This window comes from Alternaria postmessia (assembly GCF_024291825.1).
Source record: "Alternaria postmessia strain BMP 2775 chromosome Unknown scaffold_67, whole genome shotgun sequence".
Taxonomy (NCBI): domain Eukaryota; kingdom Fungi; phylum Ascomycota; class Dothideomycetes; order Pleosporales; family Pleosporaceae; genus Alternaria; species Alternaria postmessia.
The window spans coordinates 19972-40734 of record NW_026260140.1 but is presented as its reverse complement, the minus strand read 5'-3'; the positions used below and the strand labels follow the sequence as shown (position 1 = coordinate 40734).

The 20763-nt window shown below is 50.6% G+C and overlaps 7 protein-coding genes across 7 annotated transcripts; 4 read left to right on the top strand and 3 right to left on the bottom strand.

Moving 5' to 3' along the window:
* Window positions 1-32: 32 nt before the first annotated feature.
* J4E82_008396 (uncharacterized protein) lies at window positions 33-1089 on the top strand (the record flags this gene model as incomplete). Its single annotated transcript, XM_051734629.1, has 2 exons — window positions 33-597; window positions 653-1089. 2 exons carry the CDS (start codon window positions 33-35, stop codon window positions 1087-1089), a joined length of 1002 nt encoding a protein of 333 aa, XP_051585592.1.
* Window positions 1090-1192: 103 nt separating this feature from the next.
* Window positions 1193-2119, bottom strand: J4E82_008395 (uncharacterized protein; the record flags this gene model as incomplete). Its single annotated transcript, XM_051734628.1, has 1 exon — window positions 1193-2119. One exon carries the CDS (start codon window positions 2117-2119, stop codon window positions 1193-1195), a length of 927 nt encoding a protein of 308 aa, XP_051585591.1.
* A 1560-nt stretch (window positions 2120-3679) lies between these two features.
* Window positions 3680-4230, top strand: J4E82_008394 (uncharacterized protein; the record flags this gene model as incomplete). The annotated part of the gene is made up of 2 exons (XM_051734627.1): window positions 3680-3905; window positions 3971-4230. The coding sequence occupies 2 exons, from the start codon at window positions 3680-3682 to the stop codon at window positions 4228-4230; spliced, it is 486 nt and encodes a 161-aa protein (XP_051585590.1).
* Window positions 4231-6957: 2727 nt separating this feature from the next.
* J4E82_008393 (uncharacterized protein) lies at window positions 6958-11784 on the bottom strand (the record flags this gene model as incomplete). The annotated part of the gene is made up of 3 exons (XM_051734626.1): window positions 6958-11461; window positions 11514-11579; window positions 11633-11784. 3 exons carry the CDS (start codon window positions 11782-11784, stop codon window positions 6958-6960), a joined length of 4722 nt encoding a protein of 1573 aa, XP_051585589.1.
* A 2511-nt stretch (window positions 11785-14295) lies between these two features.
* J4E82_008392 (uncharacterized protein) lies at window positions 14296-14955 on the bottom strand (the record flags this gene model as incomplete). The annotated part of the gene is made up of 3 exons (XM_051734625.1): window positions 14296-14558; window positions 14638-14826; window positions 14919-14955. The coding sequence occupies 3 exons, from the start codon at window positions 14953-14955 to the stop codon at window positions 14296-14298; spliced, it is 489 nt and encodes a 162-aa protein (XP_051585588.1).
* Window positions 14956-17147: 2192 nt separating this feature from the next.
* On the top strand, window positions 17148-18125 carry J4E82_008391 (uncharacterized protein; the record flags this gene model as incomplete). Its single annotated transcript, XM_051734624.1, has 1 exon — window positions 17148-18125. The coding sequence occupies one exon, from the start codon at window positions 17148-17150 to the stop codon at window positions 18123-18125; it is 978 nt and encodes a 325-aa protein (XP_051585587.1).
* A 505-nt stretch (window positions 18126-18630) lies between these two features.
* On the top strand, window positions 18631-19446 carry J4E82_008390 (uncharacterized protein; the record flags this gene model as incomplete). The annotated part of the gene is made up of 1 exon (XM_051734623.1): window positions 18631-19446. The coding sequence occupies one exon, from the start codon at window positions 18631-18633 to the stop codon at window positions 19444-19446; it is 816 nt and encodes a 271-aa protein (XP_051585586.1).
* Between the last annotated feature and the right edge of the window lie 1317 nt (window positions 19447-20763).

Genomic DNA, 20763 nt, shown 5'->3' with positions numbered 1-20763 from the left:
TTTCTATCATCTTCGGGCGTCGTGAAAGCACCATGGAAGAGACCAATGACAGCAATGACTCTATCACCACAAAAATAGAGGTTGCTACGCATGGTGACGTTATTCTTGTGGTCGGTCCACACAACAAGAAGATTCGAGTCTATTCCTCCGTTCTCAAAAACGCATCGAAGTATTTCAGGGTTATGTTCGGACCACACTTTGCTGAAGGCCAAAATCTGGATAGTGATAACCCTAAGGAAGTTTCCATGACAGAAGATAATGCACACGCCTTAGAGGTTATCTGTAACGTCATCCATCTCCGAAACGATGCAGTGCCACATTCTCTCAGCCCTAAGGAGATCTTCGAAATCGCTACAGCTGCCGATAAATTTGATTGCGTCGTTGCTCTGAGATATGCCAGCGCAATTTGGCTGAATCCGAAAGGTGTTGAGGATATCTTAGAGTTGGGTTATCTCATGGCTGCCGCCTACATTTTGGACGATGCGCAGGCCTTCGGTGATATTACAATCTCGATGATGCTCCATCATCAAGGTTCTTACCTTCCGCTCGCCGATCAAGTTGTCGGTCTGACTGATTGGGTTCCATGGAAGGTTCTTTGTGAGTATCGAGTTTGCCAAAGATTTTATTGACCCCGCTAACGCTATGGTCACAGATCTCTTAGAAGAGCGAAGAAACAGGATGCGCACAGAACTGCAGCACATATTGTTCAATGGATCAACGGATGCCGGAATGGACGAGAGCAGTTCGTGCACTTGCGCATGGGGAGCTGTTCATAGTCTTGCTCACACAGAACTTCTACAACATGAAGATCTTCGGCCGTTGCAGGTACTGGATGTCACAGTATCAAAAATCGTTGAAAAGATGGAGCAGATGCGTGATCCACTCATGCCCAAGCAATGGGAACGCTGTGATTATCGCTGGCATGGAGAACCTCGCTATAGAGCAACGCGCGGTGACAGGCTAAATGGATTTCGTGAGAGAAACCGCCTCTGTCTCGATTGCGTACGAGATGGAACCACGACTACGAACCAGGTTCACAGGACTAAAGGTTGCATCACTAATCAGAGGAAATTCCCATGGGAATCTTGATGGAGAGTAGTGCCAGTGCCTCATTATGTCAGTTTGGAAATATCTAAGCTATGCAGTATGATCCATCCGGCCATGGATTTGCGGCTGATGGCCGGAGTTAGAATCAGAAATTTGACAAGAGCTCCTTGACCACTTCATACGCCTCTTTGACCAGGCCTCTGGTCTCCTCGTCGAGACTAGCCTCATCTGTACTTAAAACTAATAGTCTTTCCTCCCATAGTTGCCACCGTTCCCTGTTCAGTCCGTCTTCTCTCGGCCACAAGTCTGTCGGTTCGTCTAATGCCGCCTCCCACTCTTTCCTAAGCTCTCCATAGTCCGTGTTCCACAGTGCACGCGCCCCATCCCGCACCCAGATTGCTGCCACACGAACGTCCAGCGCCCACAACTGCTCAGCCGACATCCTGTGCTTATCTGGCTGACGGGGTGGGGGCTTCTCGTGCTCGAGTACATCCTTGCAGGTGTAAAATACCCATATAGTCTCATGTGCGGGCTGTTCCTTGCTGCGTTTGAGCAGCCTGGTTGAGAAGTTGACGAAGCGGAGCCATCGCTGACTGCAAGTAATACTCGACCTGAGATTGGGCGTACCGCTTTCAGAGTCTGCATCTTGTATGCTGGTCCAGTCACGCCATTGGTGAAGCGTGGCATACGTGTCGTACCATTCCCAACCAAATCGCGGCAGTTGCGACCAATGTAATTTGCCGTCCGCTTTAGTATGGCTGCGAAGTGCCTCCTTTACGTCCCTTGTTGTTTTGGATAAATTGTTGGGCAGTGTGGGTGGCTGTGCACGGATGGAATCAAGTAGAGCAAAATGGGCTTCGGGTGAAGATGAAGATATGACAGATTCGAAGAAGGCCGTCCATAGTTCCCAGAGTGCCGAGGAGGGGTTAGAAGAGGTAGTGACCGCCTCGACGAGATGTTTGGCTGTTTCCTCAGCTAAAGAAGAGTAGTCGCTTGAGGTGACAATGGCGCTTATCTGCGGTAAGAAGGTATTAGGCGGGTAGGTACCCGGTGTGTTGAAAATGGTGGTCATATTGTTGGAAGGGGAATTGCGACGTGAAGCAATCAAAGCCGATCTGCGATAGAAGGTGCTTTTGAACTTCGATGCTCCTTTATATGGATCGATGTGCACTTCGGCACTGTATTTGGAAGAGGTAGACGTCATGCTCAGATAATCAGGTAGGCGCAGCCAGGCATCCACAACCACGTGATCTGCCATCACATGATCGATTCACATAAGTGGCTACGTTCGGAGACCGAAGCGCAGTCATTTGGTCACAGAACAAGGCTTCCCATAGCATAGGCCACATCACAGCCGCAGCAGCCGGCTAGGCAAGAAGTACCAATTTAGAGTTTGCGGGGCGATGCACGCTGCCTGCGGCCCGCTAGTTTTCCTACCCGGGTAATCCACCCCACAATTTGCTTATAGCAGCTAAGCCGCGGGCCTTAATTGCATCATACATCGTTCCACCTCATGGGCGATGTTTTGTTAACTTTCACAACGCCTGCAGCATCCCCAGCTGCGACCGCAGACCCGTACTGCAATCACTGCCTGTGCGCCGCCCATCAAACATGCACTCTGGCTAGCTGTCTGCTTCCAGAAATTCTACGTGAGTCGGTCCTAGATCATCTTCTCGCGTTGCTCTGCTCCTCAGGCCCTCTAACGGTAAGACCCGAAGCGCTATGATCCTCGGCGTCGTACGGTTAAATAAGGTTACGACAAGCGCAAAGATCTACAGTCAGGCCGACCGCCTACTTCCTGATGCATCCATGAGTGTAGGAATACTTTTGTGTCTTCCTGAGGACGTCTGATTTGTATGGCAAGAGCTATTTGTTTGTGCTCTGGAGAACGATTGGATTGTTGTATGGCTTTTCCTGATGTGTCATCGGGTATAGCTCAAGTTCGTATTTAACATCAAGATGAGATGTTTGACTGTGGGGACGAAGACGATAAGTTCAAGACAGCCTATAGGGGCCAAAACTATGCCAAGCACATATGTGCGTTGCAGCCTATGGCCCACAGACCAAATATGTACCTTGTAACTATAGCAGTGCTGATGGGAACGCCTAAGAGAGCATCGAGATGACTATCATGGTCGTATCGCAGGCTCTCTGGTGATCCTGTCAGTTAAATCAGCCTTGTCGGGACCTTGTCAATGTATCCACCCAACAGCGCTATTGTGTTAGTCAATCCGAGAGCTTCGCCCGATGACGAAGGAAAGCATGATAGTGACGTTAATCTCCATCACTTGGGTGCTCAGCTGATACTGGCGCTAAGTCAGTTCGACTTCGACAACCTCGTCTGAGACCATCGATATGCCTGAGTGGGTTGCCTCTTCACTCTACACACGGCCCGAGAAATGTGGATCAGAAGTGAAGGGAGCGGTATTGTGACTGGTACCACGTTCCTCAAACATACCTCGAGAAGCGCGCGAAGGCATAACGCTGGTCCTTGATGGAAGGCCTAACATGTCTTTGAAAGGCATATAAACTGGCCGCTGCCGGAGGTCTAGCATCTTCATCACTGCACTACACTTTCATTTCAAGCCACTATCACTCACACTATCAGACCGTCTTCAGTCTTCCTTACACCATGCACTTCTCACCATCAACCATCCTCCTGCCACTGGGCCTAGCCCTTGTGCATACATCCTTCGCCAACCCTGCGCCTGCCGGAATGTTGAGCAAACGAACTGTTGACAACCTCCCGCCCAGCGACCAGTTCGTAGCTTGCCCAGGATACAGATACAGTCGTGAGCAGGTCGAAAAGGCTATTCAGCAAGCCATCTACAATACACCTACCACCGCGCCTCAGCCAGGTATGCCTTTAGACTCGCTCTGTGAAGAATGTTCTCCTTGCTAACCTCTTTCTTCTCCATTTCAGGCGGCTACCCTAAAACTTTTGGCAACAACAGGAAGCTGAAGTTCTCCGACAAGTGCAACGGCAAGACGCTGAAAGAATTCCCCCTCTTGCATGGAGATAAAATCTTTGGTGGTGGCGACCAGGGTCCGGATCGGGTTGTTTTCTACATCTACAGAGACAACCCTGATACCGACCCGACGGATGATGGCGCATACTGTGGTGTGATGACGCATGATGGTGCACCTGCGAGGGAGTTCGCCCTCTGCCCAGTAGAGGACTAGCGGAAATGAGTGCAGGAGATAGAGATCTCGATGAAGCAATTGAAAACGCCTCACAACGATCTAGACACATCATAAAACTACCGACTCTCTTGCGTAGCCACATATGTAATGCGTTCAAATGAAAACACCCTTCTTATCACGTTCAGTAGAAAAACTTAATTTGTACGAGATGCAAGTAATCTTGTTACATGTGCCTTACCGACTTCAACGATTATACGTGAAGCATCCTCTGCAGAGCATTGGGATGCGCTCATCATAAATAAAGCGGCGACAGTTGGCTTTCAGGATAACCCAGGCAACTTTCCTCTGGGCAAAAAGGCTTACTTCTGCTCTCACCTTCTGGATGCTTCGTTATACTTCATCGCATCTTGCAGCGCACCCGCCACCTTCCACAGTTGTCTTCCGATGATTCCCTAAGTACTGCAGATCTTGCCAGGATAGAGTAAGGCACCGGGTCGGCACGGTACCATGCGACTGAGACGCTGCAGGGAAACACTAGACAGGTGGAAGCGTTGATTGCAAAGAACTCTAGAAAGGCTGATGAGCCCTCGAAATATCGATGCCTCAATATCTTTTCAGTCTATATCATATCTCATGACGGCTTATCTACGATTGAGTCGTTTTCCACTCCCTCTATTTCATGATACGATCAAGCAATGAAAGCGAGAAGATATGCTGGTAAACATAATGTCCGAAGGATCAATATTGATGCCCGTTGATTGGCGTTATCATGCGTTGTTGCACTCTGCCCTTTCACTAATGGTCGTAGTAAGAATTGGAATTGAGGACAATCGAAGGACAGTGTCTTATCATTGGAACTCGAAACACATATTCTCTTGAGTGGAAGGTACGATTTCGCTCACGCGATAGCTCAGGTTGATGGCGGAAGTTGTACCGGACTTGAATTGACAATTGTATCCTGGGTACAATACATCGTAAGGGAGATACTCTCGTCTTTGGACATGGCAAAGGAGGAGTCAAGGATAAGACATCTTGATGTCTGCACTTTAGACGGTTCAGCATCAAAACCAAAGCTTGCGTATAGTGTCACGGCTGTATGGACTAGCGTCGTTGCGAGATGCAACAGTCCTTGGTCTATCTCCTGGTTCAGCGGCAGCTCTGCTACAGCGCTGTAAAAGTAAAGCTGGGCTATAAAGGCGCGTGTTCTTTGTCATATATTGTGATGCTACCAGCCGTCTTGAAGGGCTTTTGCGACTCTTAGTGTTGTACACGGGATCTGTTGAGCTGATGACTGTCGTTTCTGCTATTACGTACCGGAGATGGCAAACAAATGTGCGACATGCACAATGAAGCGCGCGAGTTCATGACTCCGCCATGTAGAATGATGAAAGCAATACGCCAAATTCACATGACCCAACAAACACCACCCATTTGATTAATGCCGCCTGACCGATTCCACTAAACTGATGCATTCGATGTGCCATGACTGACTATCTCTGCGATTCGATGTTAGAACGTGCTCACGCTCTTGTACGCCCGGGTGGGGAAATTCGCGACAAGTAGCCAGTTTTGTATCGTCAACATGGCAAATCTGATCCTTCCGGAATCCTTCACGGTTATCAACAACAACCATCAACCATCTCACGTAAGACTCCACAACACGATTCGCCGGAGATGGCCGAACCAAATGGTGTATAAAGAGCATCGCAAAGCCAGCTCATATAACACACAACCATCAATCACAGCTTCAAGAATTCGAGCAGACCTTGCCATCAATTACCATGCAGCTTACGCCCATCTTTGTCTCTTTGTTCGTCGCCATGGCATTTGCCTCCCCAGTCCCAGATCCTCAGCTCACTCGCCCCAATTGTCGGCTTGCTCGTGACGCCGATGCCGACCCCCAGATTCATCGCCCGAACTGCCCTCTCGCTCGTGATGCCGGACCCGATCCAATTGTCAGAGGCAAAGACCCAGGTGGCCGCGGAGGTTCCGCTTTCTAGAAGACAATAGCCGGTATCGGTAAGAAATCGCACTAGTTTCAGTTGAGAGATCAACGCTGACCATTCGATAAAGGACACGTGCTCGTACTGGGAATCTGGACGGAGGTAGGGCCAGAGGGAGAGTGCTCGGGACGATGGAAGTACGCATGGGATCATTGTCGCGAGACTGCTTCGCGAGGACGAGTGTGTTTGGTAAACTTACTGTCGCTACATGGAACAGTCACAATACGAATTTGGATTAGTTTGAAGGAAGAAATGATACTGTGTTCGTGTCACGACATTCTCTGTGATTGATAGAGGCTCTGGTTGATGTGAATTTTCTTGCCTTATTGGAGTTAAGAACAATAAAGCCTTAGGTGTCGTGTCATATGTGCTGCTTGTGATTGACGTGACCATCGCCCTTTTTACATCTGTGAGTTATCATCTCAATCTTGGATCATCTCTTGCGTGTTCACACCGAGATGTCGGGCGCTGGAGTACAAGCAGTACTATCAGTATTCATAGGACGGCTGTGACTTACCGATCGTATCGAAACATCCGCATATGCATGGCGTTATGGCTGGCGAATAGGTCCTTGGCGGTTGTAGGAATTCGCCCCTCACAAGACTTGTAGAGCGACTGCAAGACAACACGAGAGCATTAGGCTCAATATCTAGCCTTTGATACGTTGTTCAGATAGATATAACCTCATTGATAAATTAGGATACAGTTATGGTACATCGTAAATCTAAAAAACTTTCAAAATTCAAATCGCTAGAAACAACATCTACGACGCAGTGCCGTTTATCGCCGCGGTACCATTCGTCGCCGCGGTACCGTTCGTTCCACCATTATCAAAATACGCACAATGAATGAGATACTGCGATGTCTCAGCGCTGAAGCCCTCCAGCGCAACCGCATCAATCTTCGACAAAGTGAACTGACTATTCCCCATCGCGGTGTAAGCCGACAGCGGAATTCTCAGAACAACAGGACTGCCGTTCATGCTGCCATACGCGCTGCTCGCTACACTGAGTCGCTGAATTGGTGTCTGGCCATCACATCCAAATCCACCACTCTGCAGCTGCACGTTGAAACCAGCACCCGCATTTGCCGTGACATTGAGAACGAGGTACTGCGATGCAGAGATATCCGCACAGTTCTGGAGCGAGTACCAGTAAGATCCAGATACACTGGGATGCAGAACCAACGCGCCGTTGGTAACGGTCGGCGCAACTTCCATAGTCCCGTCATCGCTCTGGACATAGCCGTTCGCGTTACGGTTCGCAACTCCCGGGGTGCAGTAGTTCAACCACGCAGAGTCTGGACATGTGCACGTCGGATGTCCTGTTGTTCCGGGGACGGGCTCTGGAACCGATGTCAAACTGATGCAGCCGACCTTGATGTCCACGCCAGAGGGGTTGAAGGATGAGATTGCGACGCTGTCGAGTCTGCTTGCGTTCATGCCACCGAAATCAGAGAAGGGGATCTGTGCAACTTGGTATGCATCGGCGCCAGTGAAGGTCAAGTAGGAAGTGATGGGCACAGAAGATGGAGGCGACGTCGTTGTGCATTCTTCGTCAGTCTTCCAGCGCATTGTGACGCGGAAAGTGGTACCTGCAGGTGCCGCAACGGAGAGTTGGATGCCTGTTGCGTTTACTGATTTCGCATTGTAGCATCCAGACTCGAATACGGAGTACCAGTATGAGTCGCCGGAAGTGCCCATGTTGAGAGACCCGTCGCTATCGACAGTGTATGAAGCAAGAGAGCCTTCATCAGTCATCGCACCAAGGAGTCGATTGTTTCGTGGAACCTGCGACACGAATGTGCACGTGTTCAGGATGGTACCTGAGCAGAGCGCGCAACCAGGGCTGTCAGCCGGTCCTGTGAAGACCAAGGAGTGGATGCGATAGGTTTGGCCGGCAGTGTTGAATTTATTCATGATGAACGACTGGAGATATTGTGGGTTGAAGTTGTCAGGGAAGCGAGAGAACGGGATCGTAAGCGCTGTCGACGCGGCGTTGAAAGTGATTGGAATGTAGGACGTGACCACGTTGGTATTGCAGCTGTCAGTACCATACTTGAAACCAATGTTCGCGGTTGCATCCTGTGGGCCTGAAACCGTAAGTATGATCGAGTCGAAGGAACTGTTCACTGCTCTACAGTTGGACGGTTGAGCGAGCAGCGAGTAGAAGTAAGACGAAGCGTCACGGGGAACGAGTTCGACAGACCCACGGGAAGGCTGCTTGTATGATGTCATCGTTTTGTCGTCTGAGATAGGAGCTCCTAGGGCGTTGGTTTGCGATTTGAACTCATTCGGATCGCAGAAGTTCAGTACCACAAACCCAGATGGAGTCGGGCAACGCGGACCAGCGCCAATTGTGGAAGGTCCACCCAAAAGAGAGATCCATCGCATCGTAAAGTTACTAGCAGCAGAGCCGCCGTTGGGTGTAAAGTTGCGTAGCGTGATGCGGCTAAGGGAGTCGGTGTTGAATCCTGAGAAAGCGGTAAGGGGAATCGTGATGTTGGCAAAGTTACTCTGGCTGAAGGAAGCATAAGACCTGGTGTTGACAGTAGAGGTTTTACCGGTGCTGGATGTCAGGACGACATCGAAGGAGCCACCAGATGGGCCACGGGCGTTGAGAGAGACTCCTGTGTATGCAGTAGCATTCAAAAAGACTCCATCAACATTCGTGTCGGTATAGAAGAACGAGTTGGCATTCGAAGGCAGCAATTGCATCCTTCCCAGTTCCGAGAGCTTTGCAAACGTCATCGAGTTGTTGTAGTCAGTCTGACCAAATATGTTGTTGATACCAGTGATCCATCGGTCAACATTCTGGAATGACTCAACCGCCAGACCTGGGGTACGGTCTTCTCCTGGTGCTGTCACACATCGCTTCTGGATCTTGATGTTATCAATGTAGATGGGTGTCTGAGCTGGCGAGATGTTGCCGATGCGAATTCCGCGAACATGCTTCATGTCTTGGCCCGTAAAGTCTGACAACGGTATGGTGACAGTATGGTTCGAGCCATCAGCAGGCGCGTACCTAGTCACGTCCAAGTACGAAGCGCTCGGTTGTTCGGTATTGCATCCAGAGTCGTACGAAACGAGCTGTACGTAAAAGCTGGATCCCGTGGGAGCGACCATGTCAAAGTAGAGATGTGTGTAGATGGAAGCGTCGAAGCAAAAGCGGGAGATCTCCGTGTAGTACGCATTGACACCGCTATCGGTAGTTGCAGTGAGCTGCAAAGTGCCGTCTATGTTGTTCGACGAGAGCCCTGTTGCAGATGTCTGCAACAAGAGCAGGTTGACGTTGTTGCTGCCAAAGTAAAGCTCCAGAAAATCGTCGATCATGACGTCCCATGCTATGCATTCCGTGTCTCCTAGCGGTTTGGGAGTAAAATCAGGACACGTGGAGGTGGTTGCATTGTTTGTACCGACGGCGAAGTAGAGTGTAAATTGACCCTTTGACGTGTTTCGCAGTACCACTGCGTTCGTCGTTCCATCGTAGGAAACCTGCTGGCAGACTGAAAGAGAGCCCGTCGCGGATTGGAAGACGTAATTCCGAGGCACTTGTAGGGTGAGGCCTTCTGTAACGCCATCCAAACGAACCGTCATGATAGCAGATGACTTGTCTGCTGCTGTGATGTCCACAATTGCACGGTCTCGATTAGTCCACCAATTGGCAATTCCTGTCTGGTTGAAGAAGACCGCGAAAGGACGCACGGTGTCGTGAAGAGCGCGCTGGATTTGGATCTTGTCGAACAACGCATCTGACGGATGAATCAAGATGTTGTAGTGGCCGCCATAACGTGCCATTTTCTTGATGTACTTGATCTGGTTCGAGAAGTCCGACCCTGGAAAGTCGGCGCTGCTCATGTTTCCATCACCGTCAGACCATTGAAGCGGGAACTCGTAGTATGGAAGCTCCTGGAACGACTCGCGGTTGTGAGTGACTTGGAAAGGAAGATGGGTGAGATGCGAATTGCCCGCGCACGAAGAGCCACCAATAATTCCGTTTGCCACACAATGCGTGGCTTGGTACTTGCTCCAAGCAAGATTACCTGGACGATAGGTGGTCATGTTGTAGTTGGTCTTGAACTCATCGTGAAGTATGTGTCGAATCAAGTAAGCGCTCACGCGGACCTCTCCCGATGAGGAAGCACCTGATGTGTAGAAAGAGAGTCCACTGGTACCTCCCTTGGTGCATACCTCTCCGTTAGTGGGCGTACCGTCAGCGTTGGGTCCGCATTGGTGTATGACTGGATAGTAGCCTGAGTCGGTTCCTTGGAGGAATCGCTCATTGAGAGTACCATAGCCGAAACCAGCTGCGTTCGGCGAGTGACTGACGGTGTGACTACCAAAGTCGATATATGGGTTGCCATCAGGAGCAGTGCGGAACCCGCTAATCTGATAGATGTACGGAACGCCATACTGGAAGTATGCAGTCTCGTATGCATCGGTGACGTACTTGGTGTGAAGGTTCAGATTACCCGCGGCGCCTCGGTCTTGTGCGGCGGCTGCGATACCCTGGCCGTGGGGGTACGAGACATAGGTATCGATATCCCAGGTTGTGGTGAAAGCAAGGCCTTTGTTGTACGGAACCGACCATAGGCTGACGAAATGGGGGCTAGTAGTAACAATGTTCTTGATGATGCGTGTGCCGATATCGTACCCGGGGTAATAATGTCCGTCGTACCATGGCGAGTAGCCGCCAGCTTCATTTTGAGCTTGGATAAACAGATATCCCAGGTCCATACCAAAACTGTAGACATATCCGGTCGCGCCCAAAGGCTGATGTTTGACGATGGCAGCGCTTGTAGCCGATGTATCTACGCTGTCCACACCATCATTTCGAACCAAATATTTACCAAGTGTTTGTGAGCCTCTGGCAGCCGTATAGCCGACATTGATTAGGCCACTCTCGGTGTAGTTCTCATAAAATGGCATGTTTACGTCGTAGTACTCTGAGAAGTCGAAACCTTGGAGAGCCTGTACGGGCGTCTCGGTGTTTGTCAGCTGGATGACGGACCGCGATCCACTCGAGTCTACTTTAGATGCAGTAACACCTGCAAGGGTTTGAAGAGCCGTAGGAACCTGGTTCATGAAGATCAATCTACCACCTTTGGTCACAAAGGAGGTCAAGGTTATGACGTCGGCAGCGCTCGGGCTGTAGCTCACGCCTGGGGACGTGTAGATGAGTAGATCTCTGCATTGCGAAGAAAGATTCAGTGTTTGAATGACCTTCACTTGTAAACCGACTGTCTTGAGAGATAGTGTAAGTGGAAGCCTGGGACAAGGTCGTTAGTTGATTTGGTTTCAGCTTCCATAAGACCACCTACCAATTAGGATCTGCCTTGTAGTTTGGTATGAAGATGTTCAATCCGGAGTTCGGTCCAGCCGCATGCCTATTGTAACCTTGTTAATAACGACAACCACGATATAGATTTGGTCCTCATACCTCGATTGAGATGGCACCGTAGCCGGTTGACTGTTTGCGCCCAGATCCGGACTAGCACCTGCTGGCTGCGTAACGGAGTATATGTCAGGCGATGTGAAGGCCTGACATATTTGCAGCAAAGCAAACAAAGGGAGAAGAATCAGTGACCGCATACTTAATGCTGGCCTTCAAGAAAAGAGGGACGGTTCGCAGAAGAATGTATAGAAGAGTTGAAGGTGCAGAACCCGACCTTTTGGTCAAGCTACGCTTGAAAAAACTCAACCAGAAATACGGGTGAACTCGCCAGATCGTCCGGGAGCGAACGCAAGATCGCCGGCTAGACTACACTAACGCGCAAAGTTGATGGGGCAGAATTTGGAAACAGTTCGTAACTTATCCATTTGGGGAAATCTAGTAAGCCCTAGACCACAAATACGGTACTATACTCAGTGGTACCTGAGCTACCTGCATGTACTTAGGCTTCGAAGTTTACTTAGGCGTTTCAGCTGTGGCAGCGGGAGCTACGATGATGCGTTCACACGTCATATCGAGGGTGCAGATGTCGACATCTTTGGTCTCGATTTAGACTCATCAGCTGTAGGGACGTAAGGAATTTGGTAGAGAAGTATCGAGTGCGTGAGTAGCGCTTCTAGCCCCCTAGGCATTCGTACGTCATTCTCCCTGAGCTGCGCGTCCGAAGTTCAACCGCAGTGTAGCTGATCATCTTCACAAGGTTCAGGCGGTTCATATGCTGACGCAAGGCTGCCGACGAATGCGTCGTTGAGATCGAGTTGGAAAATTGTCGTGAGATTGTTTAATCAATTGAGCGCAGGGAGGATGCATTGGCAAAATTCGGATGGGGTCGGGCCGACGTCAGCCCCATGGTCTCCGTGGTTGCCACGCGATGGCGGAACAGCCGGCAGTCCAGCCACAGCAAAGAATTAGGATTCTGTCCAAAAAGCAATTTGAACCCTCTTCTCGCGGTCTTCGCGCTCCAGACTGATGGATGTCTTCGTATCGCGTTATTCTGCCATTTCACGCATTCCAGCCCTGTTGAATGTTCGTCGCTGAAAGTTTATCTGAAGATTCCAAATGGTTTCGTCCCCTCTCGTGGCCGCGGCTCTCCCGCACCCTTCCTGCATAGATGGCAGTCAAAGAACGCAAATAGGTTAAAGACTAGAAAAGCAGAGCCTTTCATGTTCTTCTACTCGAATATTCAACACTGGTAGATGTGTAAACATGACGGTCGAACTATTCAAAAGAAAAAGCCGGAGTTTCCGACTTCTCTGAATACCGCATTTTTACCTACTTGCTGAGCGCGTAATGATAAATATGCTATCCGTAAACAACGCTACAACCTCAGATTCGCTATGTCCTAGTCTGGTAGATTTTCCAGTATTCGACTTGGGCTATCGATATTTTGAGAACCATAGGATGAGTCTTTTGAGACAATTGGCCGATTGGATGACAGAGCTGGGAGAGTGTTGCGGACATGCGCGGCGAATTATCCCTTCTGGATGGAGCGTGAGAACAACTTCGCTGCAGATGTTAATGTTGCCAACTGCTATAGCAAGTCTTGTATTTGTCCCTTGGGCGGTATGATGTAATTTCCGGAGGTCGTCGAGGGCAAATAGCGGTCGACGATGATTAGTATTCTCTGTAGTATACTGGTGCAGAACCGGAGCGTTCGCCAACATGGCGATAGCAGCAAAGCTGAACGCGAATGTGATCAATACTGGATTGCAACAAAGTATACTTAGCATATCTAGTAAATGGTTGATGAGCGCTAATGGTCAAGTGGTGTGCGCCGCTGAGCCATCAAGGTATTGATGAACGATGAGGGTGTCTCCCACTCCGAAAGATCACATATCCAGGCGTCTTAATGGAAATCCTTCAGAATTCCAAACAAAAATGCCAATAGTAGAATGCAGTTTTGTTGTGGCCATGGTGTGTACTACAAGGTAAGCGACATGGAGTTGGTAGGGCTGAAGTGGCCGCACCAGAACATAGGGCGACCGTCAGGACCTGAGGTCCTTCTGCGTACTTGGATTGCGACCTCCGGTCGGAACCAATCAGATCAATCAACTCTCCACATTTAGACCCTCAAGCGCAGTGTCCATTCTGGAAATAGGCGCTTTGATTGGACGGTCTGGTGGCCGCAACACATCAATGGGGCAAAAGCGACAGAAGGACCTCAAACACATCGGGCGGCCGCAACATTCGTAGGGCGGCGTCAGTGGGGAGGTCCTTCATTTCTGCTGTTCACCTGGTTCCTTCACTCATGCGCAACTGCGCAACTGCGTAACAACGTATTTCACGTCAAAACATCACTTCATAGCACCGCGCGCTTCTTAGATGCAGTCGACTTCACGAGCATCTATCAGATTACCTTCATTCAAGCAATGAAGGGAACCAACAAGAGGCGGCACGGTGCCACGTTACGATGCGATACGTTGGTTGACTAAACAGCACAGAATCCGATTACCAACGAAGACTCGAAGAAACATTCTTCAAATTCCGTTTTACGATCTCACTGTCACCGTCCGATATGAATCCAACTCTTCCTCGAACGCCATAGTACCATCGCTTCCCCAAACGCCAACTGTCCGACTCGCATGCTCGGCAAAACCGCTCGCGAGCAGGTCCAACATCGATATATACAAACAAGAGAACGGATGCTGCGATTAAGCATGTTCACGGCTGACAGTCATGGCTGGCGGTGTCGGAGCATCTGCCGAATCGCCCAATTGTCTAGCGATGTGGGGAATCCGTCTCCCCACATTGTCCATGTCACCTTCGTCCCGTTCAGGACGCCCTTGTTGCGGTTCGATACCAGCGCCTGACGCTTGATAAGGCGGTGGCGGGTCGTTGAAAGCACCTAGCTCGTAGTAATCCTCGACCGGACCTGGAGCATCGGACGGAAGGGCCGCACCGGGTGCAGCGCCAGCTAGCACGAAGTCAGCTCTAGTGACGGCATGGCATGCGACGTACAACATGAAGCAAGGCATGAATCGTCAGCCACATACAAGCTTGTCTAGCAGCACGCTCCTGCCATTTCACGACACACAGGTAAACGCCGGTGATACAGGCCCCAATTCCCGCCAATAATCCTACTGCTCCAACAGTATATTTCCACCACAGTACCTCGTCTTCGATCGGCTGCACGTACGAGCCTGGAGGTAGGACGGTGCCGTTGCCTTGGTGGGGGCGGGTGCCTAGCGGTGACTGTCAGCTGTGCGTGAGGCCTCGGACGTCATCACCGAAGCGCATCCGCTGCATCTGACAGAGTCTGGTTCAATTCACTTACCGTCAAAGGCAACCAAAAATCGGGTGAGGACCGGCATGTTGATGTCTACACATGTTTTAGAGGTTGTCGTCATCGTTGGGCCTCGACGAGAGAAACCCCGCACGCACCCACATACCTTGGCTTGAAGAAGATTCGACTCTATTGCGAGGTTGTTGGCGGTCTTGGATCAGACGAAGTATGCGATATTGATCAACGCACCTCACACTGTGTCCGTACGGTAGCAACGCTGGGGAGAAAGGAGTTGGCTTTCCACCAAGGATGGCGGCGGTGAAGCGCTCAGCCCTAGGCGGGCCACGCTCATTCGTCGCACCCCCTCACCACGCCAACCTACTTCGCCAACACAACGCACACACGAGAAAACTTGCACAGCGTAATCTTCCTCGTGAGATCGAGCCGATACACAGGTCTGTATTGTATTGCGAAATATGGGACGAACGTGGGCATAACCCACGGTTTACCGCAAGGTTCCGCCTATACCCCAACACCTTGAAGCCGTGAGCTGCAAACCCACAATAAACAAGGCAACGGTCCAGAAGCCACCTTAAATGCGGCGAATGCCGCGCAGCAGCCAACATGGCGTTGTATGCAGCAGCACCCCTCCAAAGTACACGTGCTGGTGCTCAAGGACGGCTATTGTTGAGCGCTAAGCAGCCTCGAGATGTGCACTGTGTTAGTATATCCGTTCCCATATGTAAAAGCGCATCATTTTGTGACGACAGCGATGTTTGTTCGTCGCTTGGTAAGTGCATATTTGGAGACTGTGAGAACCATAAGGCTTATCAAGACGCTCATGCTCTAGCCCAACTTGCTAGACTACTATGAATAAACATCAGTCAGCCGTATAGAAATTCAACTGCTTGTCTCATAATGCAATGATTAGAATTCCGTGAAAACGCCCGCTTGATTCGCAACGGCTGACGCTCGTCCGTTCAATTACCTGACTTGTGATCAACGCCAAGCCGCCACTTACCTGTCGCAAGCAGCACCCTCATTCCCAGGCCGAATCTACTCTACGTGATGTAACTCCACTACCACTCATACAATAGCCCTATGGCGACGCAGCGCATGCGCAGGCGCGATACAGTACATATCGCTCCGTCCCTATGGGTAACCCGCAACGTCGCGATCCCGAGTGCTCGTCGCTGACAAACTGAAAGTGCGACACGAATACCTGCGATGAGCCACGACCGACGCCTCTATCCTGCTACTGATCAACCCTTGCCTTCAGCAGACGATACCGGCTATCCAACACAGACCACACACGAACATGAAAGCCCCACAGGGCGATTATGGCACAGCTACGCTGCCTACGATGAAAGACAACCTGGCTTTACGGATGAACCTCGGTCTCCACTAAGTACTACATCGGTCTATGCTTCGGGACAGGAGCTTTGGAGTCTCCAGAGGGAACTCAGTTCTTTGCCATCATTTCTCGACCTAGAGACTCCTAGTTCCGCCCCACAATATACGAACGATGTAGCTATCGATCAGCAAGACCTATATCCTCCGCATCTGGAAAGTGCGGAGGATTGGTCAGAGAATATATCAGATCCTGCATCGCAAGCGTTGCAACAACATGATCATCATTGGGAAGAGATGTCCAATCTAACAGTGAGACCACTCGATCCCGCGCAATTGGACTTCGGGTTGTTCGACAATGCATATCAGCGTACCCTCCGGGAGGGCTCGAATCGACATTCTGCTCAGACTCAGAATCAAGAGCCCCCGTGGCCGTATTACGTTAACCAACAACCCCCGGAGTCGATGCATGGGTCTGGGGTATTCGTGACGCCCAATTCTGCTCAGCAACTTGGCGACAACGAAGACTTTCGGTCGTTTGGTCAAATCAAGCCTATGGATATAGCCGCTCCCGATACTTCTAGCCCTGCAGGATTCCACACTCTATGGTGTCCATCGTGTCCTGCAACGTTTGAAGGACTTTATAGAAAAGGAAACCTCGCTCGACATCGGCGGCTCAAACATAAAGGTCCTGTGGTGTATGAGTGTGAGGACGACCACTGCGACAGAGTTTTCCATCGTCAAGACGCCCGCCTGAAGCATTACCGCACGTGGCATCATCACTTAGCGTCTGGTCCTGCTTTTCGCCGCAGAAGTCATCAAAATCAGAGCGACTACAATATAGGCAGTGATACCCACGAAGCCGGAGATGCAAGGCTTGAAACCCTATCCTCCATGTCCCAGCCGCAATATGCAGACTCAACAGTCTATATGGATACAACACCATCCACACCTACGATAGTCACAAGTGGACCAAGCACTGAAGCACTTCGTAAAGATGGCGAAAACGTTCGATGTGACATCTGCCAGAAAGGGTTCAACAGAGCTGCCGAACTGCGCAGGCACAAAGATTCCGTTCACAACTTGAACCCACCACAATACTTCTGCGCGGTGCCTGGGTGCGATCGCGCATCAAGGCCTTTCCCCCGCAAAGACAAATTGGCAGATCACACAGCAAGAATACATGGTCAGTCAACCACGTCAAAGGCTTTCGAACACGGTGAAGAGGTCTCAGAGGCCACATATCGCTGTGACTATGAGGGTTGCGAACGAGAATTCGATCAGAGAGCAGATTTGCTACGCCACCAAAGAACCCATACAGATGAGTCTGAGCGACCACACAAATGTACGCAGTGCGAGAAGTCGTTTTTATACCCGAAGGATCTCAAGCGTCACCAAGCGACCCATTTGGACAACGAGGATGATGGCAAGCCGACGTTCCATTGTGAAGTCGCTTCATGTGAGTACGGCCCTGGAAAACAAGGCTTCTCGAGAAAGGATGGAATGCTCCGCCATATGAGACGTTTCCATCCGGAACTTAAGCGCGAAGCTCCTGAAGATTTTGGAAACGAACCTGGTGGTCCCTTCCAGGATGCCAAACGCGCCCGCGCCATATCCACAGACCAAGAGCCAGAGCCTACGATTGTCACGCAGCCTATAAAGGCCGCGCTACGTACAAATCGCCGTACAGGCTGCCCAGGTCAGGATTGGAAATGCAAACCTAAGGAGCTGAAGGGAAGACGATATTGGACTTCTTTCAACCAATTCTGCCGACACTTTCTGATGTATCATTCAGGAGACTATTTGGACAAAGGCTACCGTTCGCAGTGCAATTTATGCGACCACGACTCCTTTGGAGCGAGTGGACATGACCTGGCACGACATTTATGGGATACCCATTTACAATAAGAAGTGTTTCTTGGACGCGCTCTGATTACTTCGGTCTTATGTTTAAGGTCTTCATTATATACCTTATCGCCATTGATCTGGGATCACTGTGTGCTCTTAGTCTAATAGTACAAGGTGGAGAGCTTGGGTGGCATGCGCGATATACTAATAACAATACTTATCCAATCTTCGCTCTCTTAAATGCTACCCTTACAGCTCTGTCGTATTTTCGTACTTGGCGCAGGTGCGAGATCTTCGAGGTCCAGCACCCAACTTTTCTATCTTCATCTGCGAAACCAAATTGGATTGATTTTAGAGTACATGACATCGATGGTATCTCTGATGGCAATAGTGGAGTGTTGCTTGAACTGGCGCCCACCGGATACAGCTAGTCCACCTCAGGCCACCCCATCGTTGCCTAGCTGCTGCCTGAAAGGTTCACCATGTTGGCTTGGCGCGCAGCGAGTATATGTATACGATTCGCATTCATTCGAGATTCCGAGAACGTCAGGAAACAAATCCAATCATGACTAGCACAGCGGCACCACAGCTTCGGCGTTCGAAGCGCAAACAGGCCGAGCAAGCCGCCAAACCAGTGGCTGACACCGCCAACGACGATGCGCCACCACCTAGGAAACGTGCACGTAAAGCTGTCGCATCTACGACGGAACCTCCTACCATCAAGAGTGTTGATAGGAAAGTCGATGAACGCGATACGGATATCGTACCCATAGAGTCACGGCAACATAACTATACTTTACCCCCATTCCTCGCTCTCCCACGAGAACTACGAGACGAAATCTACAAACACATCCTAAACTCCGACCGCTCCTCAAAACTAAAATCCGGCTCCCGTAACATCGTCACCCGCTGCGGCCTCGTCGGAGTAAACAACCAAATCTCCGCCGAATTCCTCGACGCAGTCCTCTTCCACGCCCCCGTCATCACAACAGTCGTCCGCAACCACAACTTCGCACCCGTCGTCACCTTCCTAAACCGTCTATCTCAAGCCCAGCTAAAGCGGCTGAGCAACTACCCAGAATCACAGGCTACAGGAGTAGACGACGACGACGACGATGTGAGAGCAAAGCGCAAGATCAGGATTATCCTGAGTTACTCGGCGGGTGCAAAGGATAGTCGTGCGCATCTGAATCGCTGGCTAGACCGCTTTGATAACCCGGATAAGAGGGGTAAGGAGATTGAGTTCGAGTATGGTAATGACGGGACGTATGGGAATGGGGGGTACAAGCAGCGACCTAGGTCACGGGAGAAAGCAAGTAAGAGGTGGAATGAGGAGGCGAGAAAGATTCTGATGAACGCTGGTAGGAGGGGATGGTGGTGAGACGGGGAGTCATGGTGTATGGATGCACTCGTGGTACGCCAAGTCGACATTTAGAAGTGTCTTTGATGGTCGAGATGTAGCTGGGTGTTGAGATGGATTGGCCGAGGTGGCTTGGAACATGTCTGAGCGGTTTGCCAGAGACGGGTCTGGGACTTTGAACTAGGACAAGGAAGATGTTTGAAATCGAATACTTGCACTCAAGGCGAGAAGTGCCAGGAGACATGGTCGGCAGCCGTCTCGTAGGGGGGACGCATATTGCCGAGGACATGTATTGCACGTGATCATCTAGAGAGCATCCAGACTCCGTGCATCTAGATCCATAGCATGGCAAGAACCTCGTGTATGCGCCGCTTTAGCCGAAAGTCGCTTCAACTAAAGCAGTCCGTCATCTGCATATAGCGACGGAGGCCCAAGCACCGATGCTTTTCGCCCTAGATTGTGTCGAGGTTTCTAGTGATGAACAATACACGGCTGATGCGCCGCCCGCACTGTCAAGAGTCGCAATGCCTTGTAGGCGACGCTGCTAGCTTGAAACTTTGTTCGGTGAACGTGCCAAGCGTGCAGTAGTCCATAGCCAAAGCGACTGCATGCTCGTATATGTACTCAACACTAGTGCCGGATTCAGGGACATGTTCGCAAAGCCTAGAACAGGGGAGTTACTATTCGGTATGTGCCGGATCAGCTTCTCCCAAGACACAAGAGTAAGGCGCAGGAATTGTGCCTGTCGATGATATACGCGCCCGCACCTAGGCGTCGCAGGATGACGTGCGTAAAAGGCATCTCGCGACACGCCAAAACTGGTCGTCGGGTCGATTGTGCCACGACGTCAGGGCGGGCGTACGCCGCAGAACAACATAAAGGGGTGCGCGCGTGCGTTCCTTTTTTGCTGTCGGCAGCTGTCCTAGGCGACGCAGCACGTGGACGGATGTACACTCGATCTAGGCTTTGGTCCGCTGCATGCCCTGCCCTGCACATACTATGATTCTTATCGACGGGTATTTTCCTTGCATCCAATGACCATTCCGCATCGGCAGTAAGAAAATATATTGCGACGCCGTATGTGTGTGTGCAAAGACTGTCAAAGTCTCCGTTCCTGCGCGCGCGCGCGCACGCGCTGGTCTTTCAATATGCACCCCAGTCTCGTGTGACCATTTACCCGGGATGCAAGAAAGTGTTTGCATCGCGGCTCATGAAATATGTGAGGTAAACTCCGATGTTCCGGAACGTTTTGAAATTATCCTAGCTGGGGCCCAGCACTGAAGCGAGAGGTCAGCCAGTAAACGCCAGCGTGATAATAGATTAATCTTCCGCGAAAAC